This window comes from Leucoraja erinacea, chromosome 16, assembly GCF_028641065.1.
Source record: "Leucoraja erinacea ecotype New England chromosome 16, Leri_hhj_1, whole genome shotgun sequence".
In the NCBI taxonomy this organism is placed as follows: Eukaryota; Metazoa; Chordata; class Chondrichthyes; order Rajiformes; family Rajidae; genus Leucoraja; species Leucoraja erinaceus.
This window is the reverse complement of record NC_073392.1, coordinates 39241183-39258470: the sequence shown is the minus strand read 5'-3', so window position 1 is coordinate 39258470 and position 17288 is coordinate 39241183. Positions and strand designations below refer to the sequence as shown.

The 17288-nt window shown below is 45.6% G+C and overlaps 2 protein-coding genes across 2 annotated transcripts in view; one reads left to right on the top strand and one right to left on the bottom strand.

Annotated features, from left to right (window-relative positions):
* Window positions 1–17288, top strand: part of syn2b (synapsin IIb) — a 393937-nt gene that overhangs the window by 247353 nt on the left and 129296 nt on the right. Inside the window, exon 5 of the mRNA XM_055648228.1 lies at window positions 7596–7685. Coding sequence (XP_055504203.1) covers window positions 7596–7685 — 90 coding nt within the window. The remainder of the gene's footprint in view (window positions 1–7595; window positions 7686–17288) is intronic.
* LOC129704849 (metalloproteinase inhibitor 3-like) overlaps window positions 13202–17288 on the bottom strand; it is a 47478-nt gene continuing 43391 nt past the window's right edge. The window contains exons 4-5 of the mRNA XM_055648229.1: window positions 16271–16398; window positions 13202–14167 (exon numbers count right to left, since the gene is read on the bottom strand). Coding sequence (XP_055504204.1) covers window positions 13970–14167; window positions 16271–16398 — 326 coding nt within the window. The 3' untranslated portion in view covers window positions 13202–13969. The remainder of the gene's footprint in view (window positions 14168–16270; window positions 16399–17288) is intronic.

Genomic DNA, 17288 nt, shown 5'->3' with positions numbered 1-17288 from the left:
CCTTACATTTCTGCTAACATAATCCAATAGTCAGAGCATTCACTGTAGACAAATAGTGGGGATTATGCAAACTAGTTATTGGTATAAGCTGAAACCAGTCCATGCTCCTATAGTGCAATGATGTTATCTTCCTAATGTATGTGATTATTGCCAATAAATGAAATAAGGCTTTATCCAGCAAAAAGTGGAAATATAGTGCAAAGCAAAACAAAATGGAACTTGGTAGAAGGGAACTGCGATGCTCGTTTACAGCAAGTGATATCAAAGGTAAAGGCAAAAGTTCTTCTAAATATATTGATCAGGATTTTGCAATCAATGGCAAAATGATACTGCTTGACCCTCGCCTTAATCTTGTGCTGTGATTTCTGGAATCAGATGCTACCAGGTATTAGCTCTGGGAATCTAGAGCCACATCCAGCCATGGTTATATCATGGTCTGAGTCAAACACATTTTCACATGAAATAATTTTCATAAACCAGGAATTAAAAAGGACAAATTTCTATCTAAAGGTTTGAAATTTAAATTGGAACCTAAACATTAGATGAAATCACAGCTGAAATGCCATAAAGGGAAACCAATTTTGAAAAAGTTCATCAAGAAAATGGCTCCCCACATATGTTTAGAGATAGATAAGGGCCTGTCCCACTGCGGCGACCTAATTGGCGAGTTTAGAAGAGTTGGCCCTCGACTCATACTCACAGCATGGTCGACACGAGGTCCTAGGAGGTCTTTGTAACTCTCTTTCATGCTCGAGAGTGCTCCCCGCGTACTCGAGGCCTCAGCTAGGTCGCAGTGTATTTTTCAACATGCTGAAAAATGCTCGCGAGTAAAAAAAGGTCGCCATGGAAAAAATCGATATTTTTTTTACTCATAGGTTTAGTCGAAGTAGGTCGGCATGTTAGTCGTAGGTAATCGAGGGTAGTCGAAGGTAGTCGTAGATAGTCTTCAACATAGTCGAAGGGAGGTCGAAGGAGATCGAAGGAGGTCGTCTTCACTCTACTATTCGGTGTCCAATTTTCCCGAAGCTAGTCGAAGCTTGGCTTCAACATAGTTGAAGGAGGTCTTCAAAATTACACTTTTTCAAACTCTCCTAAACTCTTCTAAACTTACCAATTAGGTGGCCACAGTGGGACATACTCTATACAGCACAGAACCAGGCCCTTCAGCCCACCAATTCCGCGCCAACCAGAAATCCCTGCACACTAATGCTATCCTACACACACTAGGGATAATTTACAATTATACCAAAGCCTACAAACCTGTACGTCTTTGGAGTGTGGGAGGAAACCGGAGAAAATCCACACAGGTCACGGGGAGAAGGTACAAACTACATTCAGACAGCATCTGCACTCAGGATCGAACCTGGGTCTCTAGCGCTGTAAGGCAGCAACTCTACCGCTGTGTCACCGTGAAAATTCATTTTAGGGCCAGAGAGGCTGTCAAGTAATAATTATGATTTAGTGCAACAAAATACATCACGTTTCAGTGGGGTTTTTTACTGTGAAATTAATCCTTAGTTTGCTCACTTATAGATGGTTCACTTATTTCCACTGCTCGATTACAGGAGACCACAGCAATACACCACACTGAGTAGAATTGAACCACAAACAGCAGCTCTGTTACTAGTAGTAGCCCACCACCCCCCCCCCCCCCCCCCCCCCCCCCCCCCCCCCCCCCCCCCCCTCGGTAATGACTGGCCATGGGTGATGCATCCAAGTTTGCAGGTGATGTGTTGTCGGATGCAAGCCTGGGCGATGTCATATGGAGGACAGGCTGCTGCCCATGCAGCACGTACCCCCTCTCCACGTCGCTGATCGATCCAAAGGAACAGCAGGGCCGTTACAGTTTGGCACCAATGCCATTGCAGGAGCTGCCAGAGCGAGGTTGTAGACAACGACAAACTACCTTAGGGGCTCCGACTCCGGATTTCCTTGAGGTTTGTTTACTCCAGGAGCCTTTTCCATAACTGGATATGGCCACAAGGCAGTGGAGGTTTTAAATCAGAGTTTTCCCTCTCCTAGATGGACCACCTTCCCAGGCTGACAAGTCCCATCTGCCCGAGACTCATGGGGGCGGGAGCATCCACCTTCCCGTGCAAGTCTATAGCACCTGGCCACTGCTCTGTAATAGATTGCTGCAAAACTGCAATAGATTGCATTTTGCTTGGCAAGGTTATTAAAGGATGTGGAATATGGAAAGTCTATTTGTAATTCCCTGTTTCTGTGCTACATTATTAAACACACATGTACAGAAATGTACGATCAAATGACATATCAAGTGTTATCTGGTAACATCCAACAACTGGTGGGACTGAGAGACCAGAGCAGTATCATTCCTATTCATCTTTGTTATAACTTAGTTTCTTGATTTTGGTTTAAATCTTGAAATGTTTTAATTATAGGCAAAATATACTGATGCAATTAATAACTTTGCTGTTATTTGAGCTGAAAGCCAATCTGAAACCATGCGTGAACCAACGGAAGTTATTGTTTGAATTATAATATCAGGATGGCACCAGCTTCACAGTGTAGTACAGCAGCTGCACCACAGCTGACAGGAAGGCACTGCAATGGGTGGTGAAAACCGCCCATCACATCATCGATGCCCCGCTCCCTGCCATGGCTGTCTTTCACCGCACACGGTGTCTGAGACGGGCTGGCAAAATCATTAAGGACCCCTCACACCCCAACCATGGACTGTTTGCCCTCCTCCCATCAGGGAGGCAGTACAGGAGCCTCAGGTCTCGCACCAGCAGGCTAAGGAACAGCTTCTTCCCCAACACCATTACCCTGCTGAACTCACAGGCCCGGCGCTAGCCCCCTCCCCTTCTCATCTGTATTATTTATGGTTTATATAATTTATAGTTATGCTCTTATTCACCAGAATATAGCACATGTCAATCTTTTGCACCTTAAAAACTATCAGTATATATGTAGATGCCTATGTACATACACACCAATATATCCTCATTTGTATATACACTGTATTGTCATAATCAGCACTTTACTGCTTTGCACCGTGGTTAGATGCTAACTGCATTTTGTTGTACTGTACTTGTACTATGTGCAATGACAATAAAGTTGAATCTAAAAAAAAATCTAAAAAATAGTAAGATTAAACAAGAACTTACAAGTTTGAAGTTTGATCTTTATTTTATGAGGAGTAACGTTGAGGGATTACGTGAAGAACCCGCCAGGACGCATGCGTGTCAATCTTCAAAGCAGCGGTGTGAAATCACAGATAATAGTAAATGAACTGAACATAGTAAGATTAGAGAAATAGGATACCAGTTGAACTTTATGATCGAGGGTGGGCGTGGAGGGCATGTAATCCCTCAACGTTACTCCTCATAAAATAAAGATCAAACTTCAAACTGGTAAGTTCTCGTTTAATCTTACTATTTTACTTCGGAGTCACGTGAGTGACTGCGTGAAGATTTTAAAGCTCTGTGATTTCATGTCATGGAAACGAGTCCAGGCATCATACACAGCATCAGTGGGCCAATGATGAGTGAACATTAATATAGCATTCAGACATGACATAGATATAGACATGTTGATGCTATTGATGAACAATAGTGGGAATCGTAACCTCCCTCAACCTGGAGGAAGTATGAACCATACCTAACACAGGGTTGGCAAATGCCCCCGATCTGGCAATGGGTTTATTCTGAATATTTGTACAGATTAATAGTTTGACCATCCTACAGCCACTAGAATGTGATCCATAAGCCTGCTGCTGAGGTATAGCGGTCCTGGTAGAATTAGACTCAATTTCAATGTACACTCCTGTATATGCCAGACCCATTTAACCCTCTGGAGAAGGTTCGTAGTGATTCCTTCTAACGAGGTTTTATGTAAAACAATATTGCTAGTCAGAGTCTATGAGGCTCTTAGGGACCTTGACATATTGGTGTAGATGCGTGATCACACGCAACCCAAGGTCCATGGGATATGCAACATCTAGTTTGGTCTGTGTCCCTGACTACCCTGCTTGACTAATCATAAACATGTTATTATAGCCTGTGATATGATCATTCTATCCAATGTAGCAATGACTGGACCCGTAGTGCTGTACTCAGCGCTATGGCATAACCACTAGTACGTGAGTGTGACCAGGACAGGGATGTTGCTGGTGCCTATCGGCGAAGTGACGTAGCACAATGTTAACAACCCATATCTCTGTGTCCCTAGGCCTAGGAGGTTTTTAGTTGACGATACCCTTCATAATCTAGACGTCAGAGGGTGAGACCGGAAAGAGTGGTTTATATTCTCCGCAGCCAAATGATGAGGAGGTACTTCAGGCACAGTAAATGGAATTTTAACTTGATGTTATAATCCCATAAAACTGAATTTCAATGTGTCAGTCATCCGTGCCGAGTTAAACGTAAAGAAGAATAAACAATACTTCCCATCTCCTATTCGGTTTGCTGCTATTTGGTGCTATCCCTGCAATCTGCAGTGGGCACTCCTAATGCTTATGGTTAGACAACCCGAGCCGCAGGAAACGGTCTCTCAGAGTCTGTAAGTCTATGAATTGATTATATCATGCAGAGGATGGTTTCAACATCACAACTGAACCAGCATCTTTTTTATCCGGAAATAACCATGTGAGGTTTTATGCTCATTCTCCACATCAGGAGGAATCATGGGTATATAACCCAGGCAGGGACTATGAAACCCGGAAGCGGGAATTTTGCTGAATTTTGCAAGACCCGTCTATTGAGGACAAATGGAGGAAGACATAAAGAACATTCCTCCCTTGTGTAGCGAGAATGCACCCTTCGCCACTAATATGCCTTGTATTTTTTGCAACTGTTGATTGAGCCTGGATGCAAGCATCTCAATTGTTAGTGTTCCATCGATCCACAATGTTATTAAATGCTTTGTGATCACACATTCATTCTGTGTTGTCATTGATTCTGCATGATAATACACCAGTGCTAAACGCGGTTAGGTAAAACTATCACCGGATACTTTGATTTGATTGTACCTTTGTGATTAACATATACCACCACCAAAGTGTATCACCTTGGACTTGTGCATGCAGGTTATGCATATCCACATGCCCTTTAATGCACAGAATGCACCTGGTGTCCATTGGCAGTTGATACCATAACTGAACACTTGATAACTCATGCTAATCCCATCTGCCTCCGTAACTAGAGATGGTATTAGTAGATTTCCCATCTTTGGGCAATAGCATCAGTTTGGAAATGACTGAAGATTTACAGATGAGAGGTTTTTAGTGGAGCAACGCTGAATACTGTTCGTCCATCATTGTGACTTTGTTAGTTTCAGCTGAGAATAGCAGAGGTCTAATCTTTTGTCTCAGAGCTGATCCCAGACAAATAAATGGTTTGATTGTATCCCAATAATCAATAGTTTCAGTTGGTATCAACTTAATTTGAATTTAACTGGACGGGTGAGAACCTCAATTTCTCAAATATAGCTATGTGGCTGATAAGGCTAATTTAGTAAAATACAGTATGTTCAATATCATCCAGATTGGCCATGCCACTTATTTGTTAGCTCTGTGCAGTCGAAGCACTGATTGTAGTGATTTGGTAATAATCTGGAAACTGAAGTTAGCCCATTTTGCAACGCTACTGAGTGTATCATTGCCTCATCCAGTTAAATTTCAAATATCTTTTGTGAAAGGAAATGATCGCATGGAAGTTATTCAGAAATGTCTAAACTGCACATGCGGGTTGAGGCTGTTGACATTGATCAGTCCACATCCCATATTGTGAGCCTGCCTTGAAAGGCAAACTCCACCATACCTGTGTGCAGTATAAACTAATCTTATGTTATCTCAAACTAGTGTAAATATTCAAACCAGTTTAAGTATTACCAACTTGTATCCTTGACGGGAGACGTCATCGATGTGGCTCCATACCTTTATCCGAATGAGAGGACTTATGCAACCCGACCCAGGAGCTGCCTCAACCATGTGTGCATGATTTTCTGCTTCTGCTCCTGGGAGGTAGAGGAGCTCGAGTACGAGGTTGGTGCATCTTCCAGGAAGGCCGTTCTGGGCTATGGCCTAAAAAATACCTTATTCCTGGTTGTGCGGCCTTCAAGCTTTCACCAGCTTCAGTGCATCGTGGCTTGCTGGTGGGTGCATAGGGGTGCTGCCGCCGGAGATGTGAGGTCTTGTGTGATGATGTGGCCTTCCTGAGCCCGATGGCCCTCGTCGAGCTCCTGCTGCTGGTTGTGTTATTCCTGCACCCCCTGCACACTTGTGTATCTTCAGCCAAAAACCCCTGTCTTCAGAGTCAGCCCAGAAGTGACTCCTAATGCTCCCCTCTGTCGAGGGAGATGCATTATGCAGCCCTCAATAAGGTGCTGCCTTGGTCGTCCTAGGACCCCATGGTGACTAAACTCCATATACCGGAGCATGTCACCTTGGAGCATCTGCTCCATCAACTGCTCCATGCGGGATATGCGATCACAGTGCTCCCGCCGGCGGTGAGTCTTCACAGCCCGACTTGTCCGAGTCTTCAGGCCTGTCCAACTTTGCTTGGCCTTCCCGCTAGTCTGAGGTGTCGGCTCCACTGTGTAGGTGCCAGGTTGGAGACTGATGATCGATTAGCGGTCCAGGTGTAGCCAACCACTGCTGACTGCCCGCACTCCCGTGGTCCTCCGCAGTCAGTCTCCATTTGGATTTAGTCCATGGTTCCTTTCCTGTAACACATCCTCACAGAAATAGAACTAAACAACCCGAGAGTAAAGAATTTACCTGCAGGTCCTGTTTTAAACCTTCTGCTGCGGGGGCAACGCTCCACCCCCCTTCGAGCTTGGTCTCAAGGTCCTTGTATGCAGCCGGGGTTCCCTAGTAGTCCCCCCCCCCCCCCCCCCCCCTCCCCCCCCGCCCCCCCATATCCCAGCGGTTCCTGCAGCAGGGATATCCCCGCGGTCCCTGTGAAAGGGATAGCCACGATATACATTGTCGGGTGGTATCCCCGCTGTATAGGTGCCACTGGCACCAGTATGAAGCCGCTGCTCCAATGCCAGCGGCCCGAGAGGAGAATTCACCGGTGCCCGCTCCCGCCTTCCGCGGTCTTAAAAGCGGCTATATGTCGGGCAAAATCCACGATGTTTCCCCCCCCAGGTGCCACCGGCACCAGGGTGAAGCCGCTGCTCCAACGCCAGCGGCCCGAGAGGCGAATTCACCGCCGCCCGCTACCACATTCCGCGGTCTTTAATGCGGCTATATATATGTCGGGTATGCCCGAGGTCGTGACCGGTATTACCTTGACTGGGTCCTCCGGACTTCGCCCCGGGATTTAACAGGACCTTTAGGTAGAGGTTCATGTAGGAAGATAAAACCTGGAAAAAGTTTTAAAAACTTACCTTCAGGTCTGACTGTTGGCAGGAGAATCACATTCACCCTGCCAGTCGTACGCAATACGTTAGACGATATGACACGCATGGGTCCTGGCGGGTTCTTCACGTAGTCACTCATGTGACTCCGAAGTAAAATCATTGTCAAACTGCATTGGAAAAGTTTATGCTAGTCAGAGGCTGAGTTTGTACACATGTTGCGGGCATATAATAACCGTGTATAATTGCATGATTTTGGTTTATTTCAGTTTGCTCAAATGGCGAGCATCTACAAAAGGCTGGGTCCAGAGAAATTTCCTCTGATTGAACAGATCTATTATCCAAATCATAAGGAAATGGTAAGTGTCTTTTTTTTAATGTAATAAGCCATACTAAAGTAAGAATTCCAAGCGGAAAAACATTTAAAATGAAGAGGATTTATGACGACTGTTATGAAGTTGATTTGAAGTAAATGATCAACATGCAGCATCTGTAAAAGACAAGAGAAGACATTGTACAAATATTGCATTTCATTAGATTGCATTCTGTCTTTAAAAATGACTAGTGCTTTACATTTTAAAATGATTAGTGCTTAAAGTGTTTGTTGATCTTTGCAAGGCACAGTTAAGGCGCTGGAAATGATGGATTTCATTGCTTTTTAATGTCTTGGACAGGTATATATGGATGGGACAGATTTAGAGGGATGTGGGCCAAACGCAGGCAGGTGGGACTAGTGTAGTTGGGACAATGTTGGCAAGTTGGGCCGAAGGGCCTGTTTCTTCCACATTATCAAACTCTATGACTATGTTAATGTTGTTAATCTGTACGATTGTGAACAGACGCTTCTTTGGTACAACCTACAAGTGAAGATGTTTAGTCATTACTTAAAATATAATTTATATGTTGTTGTTTGTATGAAAACGTATCTCCCCTAATTTTGTTGCGTGAGATCTCAACAAGGCTCTTAGATAAAAGCAACATGGTGGTGTCGCCATCAGTCTAGTATGTGCACTGTCACAGTACTTCAACATGTAACTCGTGAAGAAACGATGAGGCTTGGGGTGACAAATGCAAGGTGTAGTTTTAAACTCTGTGTAGAAACACAACCTTTATTTGATGCCTCCTTCCCCAGTTCTGGCAAGATAGGCAGTTGCTTTCTCAGTTACTTATTGCCCGAGGACGTACACTCCATTGAGTATAAATGGGGATCCTGTGGATAGGGTGAACTGTTTTAAATATCTGGGAGTCCACATCTCTGAGGATATGACATGGGCATCACACGCCTCAGCACTTGTGAGGAAGGCAAGGCAGCGCCTTTACCACCTCAGGCAATTCAGGAAATTCAGAGTGTCTCCGAGGATCCTCCAGTGCTTCTATGCAGCGGTGGTGGAAAGCATCTTGTCCGGTAACATTACCATCTGGTTTGGGAATTGCTCTGCCAAGGACAAGAAGGCTCTGCAGAGAGTAGTGCGTTCGGCCGAACGCACTATGGGAACTTCACTCACCCCCCTGCAGGAACTATACAACAGGAGGTGCAACTCCAGAGCAAACAAAATCATGAGAGACCCCTTCCACCCCTGCAACGGACTGTTCCAGCTGCTACGGTCAGGCAAACGCCTCCGTTGCCATGCGGTGAGAACGGAGAGGTTGAGAGGTTGAGTCCGGTGGGCGGCGCGACTCTGGTCAGCAGCGGCCTCTGCAGTCTATCCGCGGTTTATTATTTTCTGTCTGTGTTTTAATGTAGTTTTTGTTATTTTTTGTTGGGGTGTGTGTGTGGGGGGGGAAACTTTTTAAATCTCTCCCTGCACTGGAGACCCGACCTTTTTTCGTCGGGTTTCCGTTGTCGTTGGGGCCGCAACGAGGAGCGGCCTCCAACAGGAAGAAGCCGGGGACTCTGGTGCTACGACTCACCGTCGCCGTCGCGGGGCTGGCCGAGTCCGGAGCGGGTGGAGCGGTGGAGGAGCGCTGATGCTGCTGCTGCTACTGCTACCGGAGAGTCGGAGGCTCCAACGGCAGGTCTGTGGACAGTGGCACCAGGAGCCCGCGGGTCCCTGGAGGGAGACCGCTTTTCAGGGCTCTCGCAACGGCGACTTCCCCCACCCTAGTTGCGGGGTTGAAGAGCTCCTGGAGCGGGGCCTGACATCACCACCCCGCGCGGCTTGGAATGGCCGCGGGACTCTGCGAGCGCACGCCGGGGGCTCTAACAGCAAGACCCGGTGTGCGACCTCGCACCACCCGGCGTGGCTTTAATGGCCGCGGGACAATCGCCATCGCCAGCCGGGGGCTTTGACTTTGACTCTGACATCGGGGGGGGGGGAGAGTGCAGTGGAGAGATAAGTGTTTTTGGCCTTCCATCACAGCGATGTGATGGATGTTTATGTAAATTATGTTGTGTCTTGGGTCTATGTGTTTGTAATGTATGGCTGCAGAAACGGCATTTCGTTTGGACCTCAAGGGGTCCAAATGACAATTAAATGTATCTTGTATCTTGTAAGGAGTTTCTTCCCAGAGGCAATTCCGACTGTAAATGCCTATCTCACCAGGGACTAACTCTACAGAAAGTTTTTCCTTCTATTATTTATTATGTAAAAGAATATGTGTGTTATGATTGTGTTTATAATTTGTTTGGTTGTTTTGTTGTTTGTCTTTTGCACAAAAAATCCGCGAGCATTGCCACTTTCATTTCACTGCACATCTCGTATGTGTATGTGACAAACTTGACTTGACTTGACTTGCCCACCATGGAACAACCATTCAATGGGAAAGCGTGTATTCTTGTTTTCTGGTGAGAAGTATTATTGACATGACTTTTTTTCGCCTATCCTAATGAGAGCGAGGGTGTTGCTGATCACCCTGGCACTTTGTTAGATCCAGGACGATATTCCTGGGATTGGAACCATGTTGGTTATCTTTAACCTGTTCAGTGCTGCCCCCAACTACACGCGGGTCAGAGTGTACAAGTGATCAAATATCTTGACAGTGAACAGGTTAAAGAAAATCTTACTGACATGAACCTTAACAACTTGTTTGCTAATCATGCTTCATTTGGTGAATGGTAGAATATCTAACGCTTTAACTTAAGATCAAGCATCAAGTATGAACAGGAAGCGCCTTTACTGGGCAGTTTAATTCTTCTCACTGTTTAAAACCGAAATATTGGGTATATGTCTTTTAACGGGGTAGCTTTAAGTGGTGAGCGTCCAAAATAATCTGTGCATTGATTGGGAAACCCAAATATTGGCTCACGTTGGCTCAGTCTGAATAAGGGTCCTGACCCGAAATGTCACCCATTCCTTTTATCCAGAGATGCTGCCTGTCCCGCTGAGTTACTCCAGCTTTTTGTGTCTTTCTTGGCTCACGAACCTGTTCCTTAAAGCCCAAGGGATGGAATGGTCCTTAATAGAAGAGAACATGTACATCATGTTCACCAGTGGTGTGCAGATATAGGAGGAGTCCTCATACTAATTCATAGCAATTAATTTATCTGGCTATCTGATATGCAATCAGCCAACAATTAATAAAACACATACACTTTCAAGATGCTTTTAAAATAAACTGGAATCAATCAGATGATTTACGGAACACTCCCAACACGTTTATTAAAACATTAGGAGGAAAACTTTCTTTGTTAGATATTTGGCAAGACAGCATTGTTCTTACAAAGTAGAACATTCATATTAAATATGAGAAATCAGCCTTATATCTATATTCTAAAGCAGTCCATTTACAAATCAATATGTTATCAACTTTGATTTGGGTTTTCTGTCACATTCGATTTTAGAGTAAGGTTTCTTGCAGATTTCTCAAGACAATTATGACTATACAATTGTATTGAAATATGCTGATATCCAAACAAAATTTCGGAGACCCAGGGGCGGAAATCGCTATCAAAACATGGGGGGGGGAAACACAATTTTTTGTTGTCGCTCGCGCATGTGTACACACACACACACACACACATGCGCGCGCGCGCGAGAGGCTTCAGCCGTGGGCCCTGTGGGCGGTAATATCGGGAGCTGATCTTGTTGGTGACCGACTCCAAACTCCAGCAACATCAGCTTTGTCCACCCCGAATCGTGGGGCTTGAATCGGCCCGTTCGCGGGGCCATTCATCGCCCGGCGCGGCTTAAAACCGGCAGCGGGATCTTCCATCGCCCGGCGGGGGCTTCAACATCGGGAGGCTTGACGCCGCAATCTGATCGCGGGGCGAGGGAAAAATCCCGCAGCCAATTTTAAGCCGCGCCGGGCGATGAAAGGCCCCGCGCACGTGCCGATTCAAGCTCCGTTCTATGATCTTTGCTCCACCAGGATGTCTCCCTCCTCCAATCACCGCGCTCTATCCTCAGTCCCACCCCCCTACTTCCGCCTCTGACCGACACCTCCCTCCTCCAATCATCGCGCTGAATCATCACGCCCCCCCCCCTACTGCCTGCTCACCGACGTCTCTCTCATCCAATCGGCGCCCTCGACCATCAGTCCCACCCCCACTATCGTGCGGAAAGCGAAGATTTTTTATAGATTTTTTTTTCACCGAGTTTCAAAATCCGGATTACAGAACATTGGGGGGGGGGGGGGAATTGTCCCCCCTGCCCCCCCCCCCCCCCCCCCCCCTGCCCCCCCCCTCCTGGGATTTCCCCCCGAGCGGAGACCTGTTAGGCCCATTCAGTTAAGTTAATCAAAGATTCGCAATAGGAAATTGGAGAATGTTTGGACTCCACCATCAGAACATGAAGCCTGTTGCTTGAAGGCTCACTGGCCTTGATCTTCTTTCTTTGATGTATCTTTTCCCATCATTTCCCAAACACACCAAGTCCCTTCTTTAATATATTTTATGACCTGTGATTTTAGTGGTCCAATTGATTCTTGCTTCATTGTGTGAAAAATGGAAGGTGGAACTATTTTCAAAACACATATTAAGGAGATAATTTAAGATTCAACAGGCAGACGTTATATTCATATTGATGACATTTGGCTGTAGCCCCAATGTATCCATTTAGTGCCAGTATGGGTTGTACCCTGCCATTGACAAAGGGGCAATCAATGTGAATAAGTAAACCTGGTAATAATAGGTGGAACTGGTCTGCTTTTGTAAAAAGAATGTAATTTCCTTTAAATAAAACACCATCCCTCAGGAAAGAAATTCATTTTATTTAACAAAAAGGAGCACTTTGGGGACAAGGAAGGTAACAGTCTTGTTGCTTGGTGCCTTTGATACTGGTTTCTTTCTATGTTTTGGTGCATCACATATAGTAGCAGCTTCTGTGGCCCTTGTGCTGCCAGCTTCATGTAAATATTATCCTGCATGTGGCACAGCCTTAAAATGAAAACAGATAGTAATTTATTTGGACAATTGTAATCTTGCATCGACCGAGACAAGGCTTACAGTGGTGCCTTCGTGAATTTTAACCTGGATTATGTTTTAAATATTGAATAACATAAATAATGCAGCATTATTCTGCAATGTGTTCTTCACGTTTCAACTTGCATCAGTAAGAGTTATAATAAGTTTTCTGGAAACTTTCACCAGCCAACTATGGAATCAATACGCGTCATGGGTTTGCGGAGCGACCAATGTCGCAGCGGCCTCTGCAGTCCGTCTGTCTTTTTTATTTTATTGTCCTGTTGAGTGTATAGTTTGTGGTGGGTTTTTGACTGTGTATGTGTTGGGGGTGGGTGGGGAAACTTTTAGATCTCTTCCCTGTACGGGGACCCGACCTTTCCCTGTCGGGTCTCCGTTGCCGTTGGGGCCTAGCACCGTGGAGCGGCCTCCAACCGGAACGACAGCTCAAGTCACGGAGCCTGCGGAGCTGCGGACCTACCATCGTAGAGCTGGCCAGCTTCGGAGCGTGGAGAGCTGTGGTGGCGCGCTGCTGCGACCCGACTCCGGTGGATGGTGACACCGGGAGCTCGCGGGTCCCCAGTGGGAGACCGCTTTGCGGGGCACCGGCAACGGCGACTTCTCCCGCTCGAATTGCGGGGTTGAAAGTGACCTGGAGCGGGGCCTTACATCGCCCGGCGCGGCTTTAAATGGCCGCGGACTTGCTAGTGCCCGCCGGGGGCTCCAACATCGGGACCCAAAGCAGGGCCTTACATCGCCCGGCGCGGCTTTAAGTCGCCGTGGGACTTGCTAGCGCCCGCCGGGGGCTTTGACTTTGACTTCGGGAGAGGAATGGAGAGCAGGGGAGAGACAAGACTTTGCCTTCCATCACAGTGAGGAGGAGATTCACTGTGATGGATGTTTGTGTAAATTGTGTTGGTGTGTGTCTTGGTTCTTTTCTTGTATGACTGCAGAAACCAAATTTTGTTTGAACTTTATGTGAGGTTCAAATGACAAATAAACGGCATTGTATTGTATTGTATTGTATTCACAATTATTGTACTGATGTTACTGCCTCAGTTTGTCACAGGTGGCAAAGCTCAGCATGCTAGCAGAATTTAACGCAGGACTCTAAATGTTGCTTCTCATTCACTGGGATACATTCAGTGTAAGAATGGATGGAGAAACTGCTGTGCCTCACATCGCATGCAGGGATACAATGAACTGAAAGGAATTGTCGGCATTAATGGAACCTGGGGGTCTTTGACTGAGCTGGACCACCTGTTGCTGGTCTTCAACACAACTCTTATTGCAGCAGACGGACATTCAAGGTTCGCCATAATAGATATTTTCATTCACGCTGGCTGCTCCTTCTCCAGACCAGTGGCAGGAACCATCCTCCCGCTTTGTGCAGGCAGAGTTCTTTGCCTGTGATCCTGCTGGGGTTTTCTCATATGCCAGGTCTGTCCAAGCACATTGGGTCTTTGTTGGAGCTGAGCAGTGTAGATTATGGCAGCTGACGATCTGGAGAACAGAACCGTACAAAGACACTCATCAACGATACAGAGTGATCAACTCATGTTATGTGTTGCTGCACAAGATATAAGCATCGTGGATCTAGCAACAGTATGATTCCATTAACTCTGATTTAATTCTGATTTAACTCATTAATGTGCGGCACGGTGGCGCGGCGGTAGAGTTTCTCCCTCACAGCGCCAGAGACCCGGGTTCGATCCTGACTAAGGGTGCTGTCTGTAAGGACTTTGTACATTCTCACCGTGACTGAGTGGGTTTTCCCCGGTTTTCTCCCATAGTCTAAAGACCTCCAGGTCTGTAGGTTGGATTGGCTTTGGTAAAATTGTACATTATTCCTACTGTGTGTAGGATAGTGTTAGTGTGCGGGGATCGCTGGTCACTGCAAACTCGGTGAGTTGAAGGGCCTGTTTCTGCACTGTATCTCTAAACTAAATTTTACTGACATGACTTCAGAATTAAGGGTCAGAAGTTTAGGGGATGGCAGAAGTTTAGGGGTAACATGAGGGGGAACGTCTTTACTCAGAGAGTGGTAGCGGTGTGGAATGAGCTACCAGTGGAAGTGGTGGCGGCAGGTTCGTTGGTATCATTTAAAAATAAATTGGATAGGCATATGGATGAGAAGGGAATGGAGGGATATGGTATGAGTGCAGGCAGGTGGGACTAAGGGAAAAAAGTTGTTCGGCACGGACTTGTAGGGCCGAGATGGCCTGTTTCCGTGCTGTAATTGTTATATGGTTATATGGTTAAATTTAACTCTGGAAACTCTGAAATTCAGGTCCTTGGCAGTTAGCAACCAGTTCTGTATTAATCCTAATTTTTCCATTCATCAAAGGAATCACCAGCTATTGGCTATAAAGGTGTATGGGCTAATCTGTGAAATGGAAAATAATTAAATAGAACCAAGTCGTCCTTCAAATAGAATTTTTTTTAATGTAGATGCTGAAAGGACTGCAGATGCTGGTCCTGATGAGGTGGTATTAACCTGAAAGGTCATCTATTTCTCTGTCCAGAGTATACTGAGTATTTCTGCCGCACTCTAGGTTTTGTACAAGTACCTAATTATATTCATCTGATGCACAGCCCTGTTCCATTCTCAGTGTACAGGATACATTATGCTCATATATTCCAATGTGGTGTGGCTGTATAGTGAGGAGAAACAGCACCTCATATTTCACTTGGGCAGTTTACACCCCAGCGGTATGACTATCGACTTCTCTAACCTCAAGTAACTTTACTTTCCCTCTGTTTCCGTCCCCATCCTAGTTCTCCTACCAGCCTGCCTGTCCTCCCGATTATATGTTATCTTTGTATGCTTCGTTGTCACCTTCCCCATCTATCAATGATCTATTCTACATGTTCCTTGAACTTCATCCCCTTCGATGTCTCAATTTCACACCTTACCCTTGCATATCTCTGTGTCTGTCTCCCCCCCTGTCTGAAACATAGAAACATAGAAATTAGGTGCAGGAGTAGGCCATTCGGCCCTTCGAGCCTGCACCGCCGCCATTCAATATGATCATGGCTGATCATCCAACTCAGTATCCCGTACCTGCCTTCTCTCCATACCCCCTGATCCCCTTAGCCACAAGGGCCACATCTAACTCCCTCTTAAATATAGCCAATGAACTGGCCTCAACTACCCTCTGTGGCAGAGAGTTCCAGAGATTCACCACTCTCTGCGTGAAAAAAAGTTCTTCTCATCTCGGTTTTTAAAAGATTTCCCCTTTATCCTTAAAAGGGTCTCGACCCAAAACATCATCCATTTGTTCTCTCCAGAGATGATGCCTGGCCCGCTGAGTTACACCAGCATTTTGTCTCTATCTTCAGTGCAAACCAGCATCTGAAGTTCCTTCCTACATGCTCGTGAGTTTTCTACATAGGCACCTAACGCCACCTCAGAAACGGGCCGATGTGTAACAATTGGTATAAATTAGAGGAGGGACTAAACACCCAGAGTGTCTGTTCCTCATCGCTATCTGTGAACCTTTTCATGGAATTGTTCCAATGCAATAATCAATGAGTTTGGTAAAGCAATTGAGAAATGAATGGAAGGGGAGGGGGGTGAGAATGTGTACCAGCAATGGGTCTTACCTGACAGCAACAGCCTGTTTCATACTTGTTCCACTTCAGGTTCCACTTTTGTAATGAAGTTAGGTCATCCCATGGAACAATCCAATTGCAGAGTCCAATATGAATGGTCCCCCGAATACCAATTTGGCCTAAAACAAGAAAGCATATCTATATATCTCTCCAGAACATAGTAAAGGGCAGAAACTGCAATCAGCAACATACAAACTTAAAGCCACATTATTCCACCCCTTTCTCCACCTGAACGAGGACTAGCAGGTCTTTATACTTGCAGTAGAACCTTGTTATGTGTGATCCGAGAGGTTTAGAATGGCTGGTCATTAGTTCCCGGAGTAGAATTGGACTATTCAGCCCATCAAGTGTACTCTGCCATTCAATCATGGCTGATGAAAATAGATAAATATATGATGAGGAAAAACTAACAAGACGGCAGAAAACAGACAAGGGTTTAGGCGAGTAACTCTGTTAGAGAGCTAGCACAGACCTGATGGATTGAATGTCCTCCGGCTGTGCAGCAACTAACCTCTGATTCGATGCATTATGTGAATACAGAACTCTATGAGAACAATTCTAGAAGAACAAATATCCCAGAAGATTGCAGGCAGCTGTAAGACTGATAGAGTTGTCACAGCAGGGGATTTAAATTTTCCCAATATAGCGTTGGTCTGCCTGACTGTAATTAAACAGGGTGGCATTTATCGAATGTTATAAAGATTTTCCTCAGGCAATATGAAGAGGGTTTTACAAGAGAGAGGGAAAAGCTTGATCAACTCTTAGACATTTGGTGTCGGTGGGTGAACATTTTGCAACCAGCGGCCACAGTGCTATAATCAGCTAAACTAAAATAATTATAGATAAAGACAGTAGTTAAAATTCTGAATTGGGGCATGGCCAAGTTGGATAGCATTTGACAGGAACTTGCTCAGGTTGATTGGAGTAAAGGAGTCTGTGGGCAAAGGAATGTCTGGAAAGTTGGGTGCTTTCAACTACATGATGACAAGTGTTCAGGGTATGCATGTTC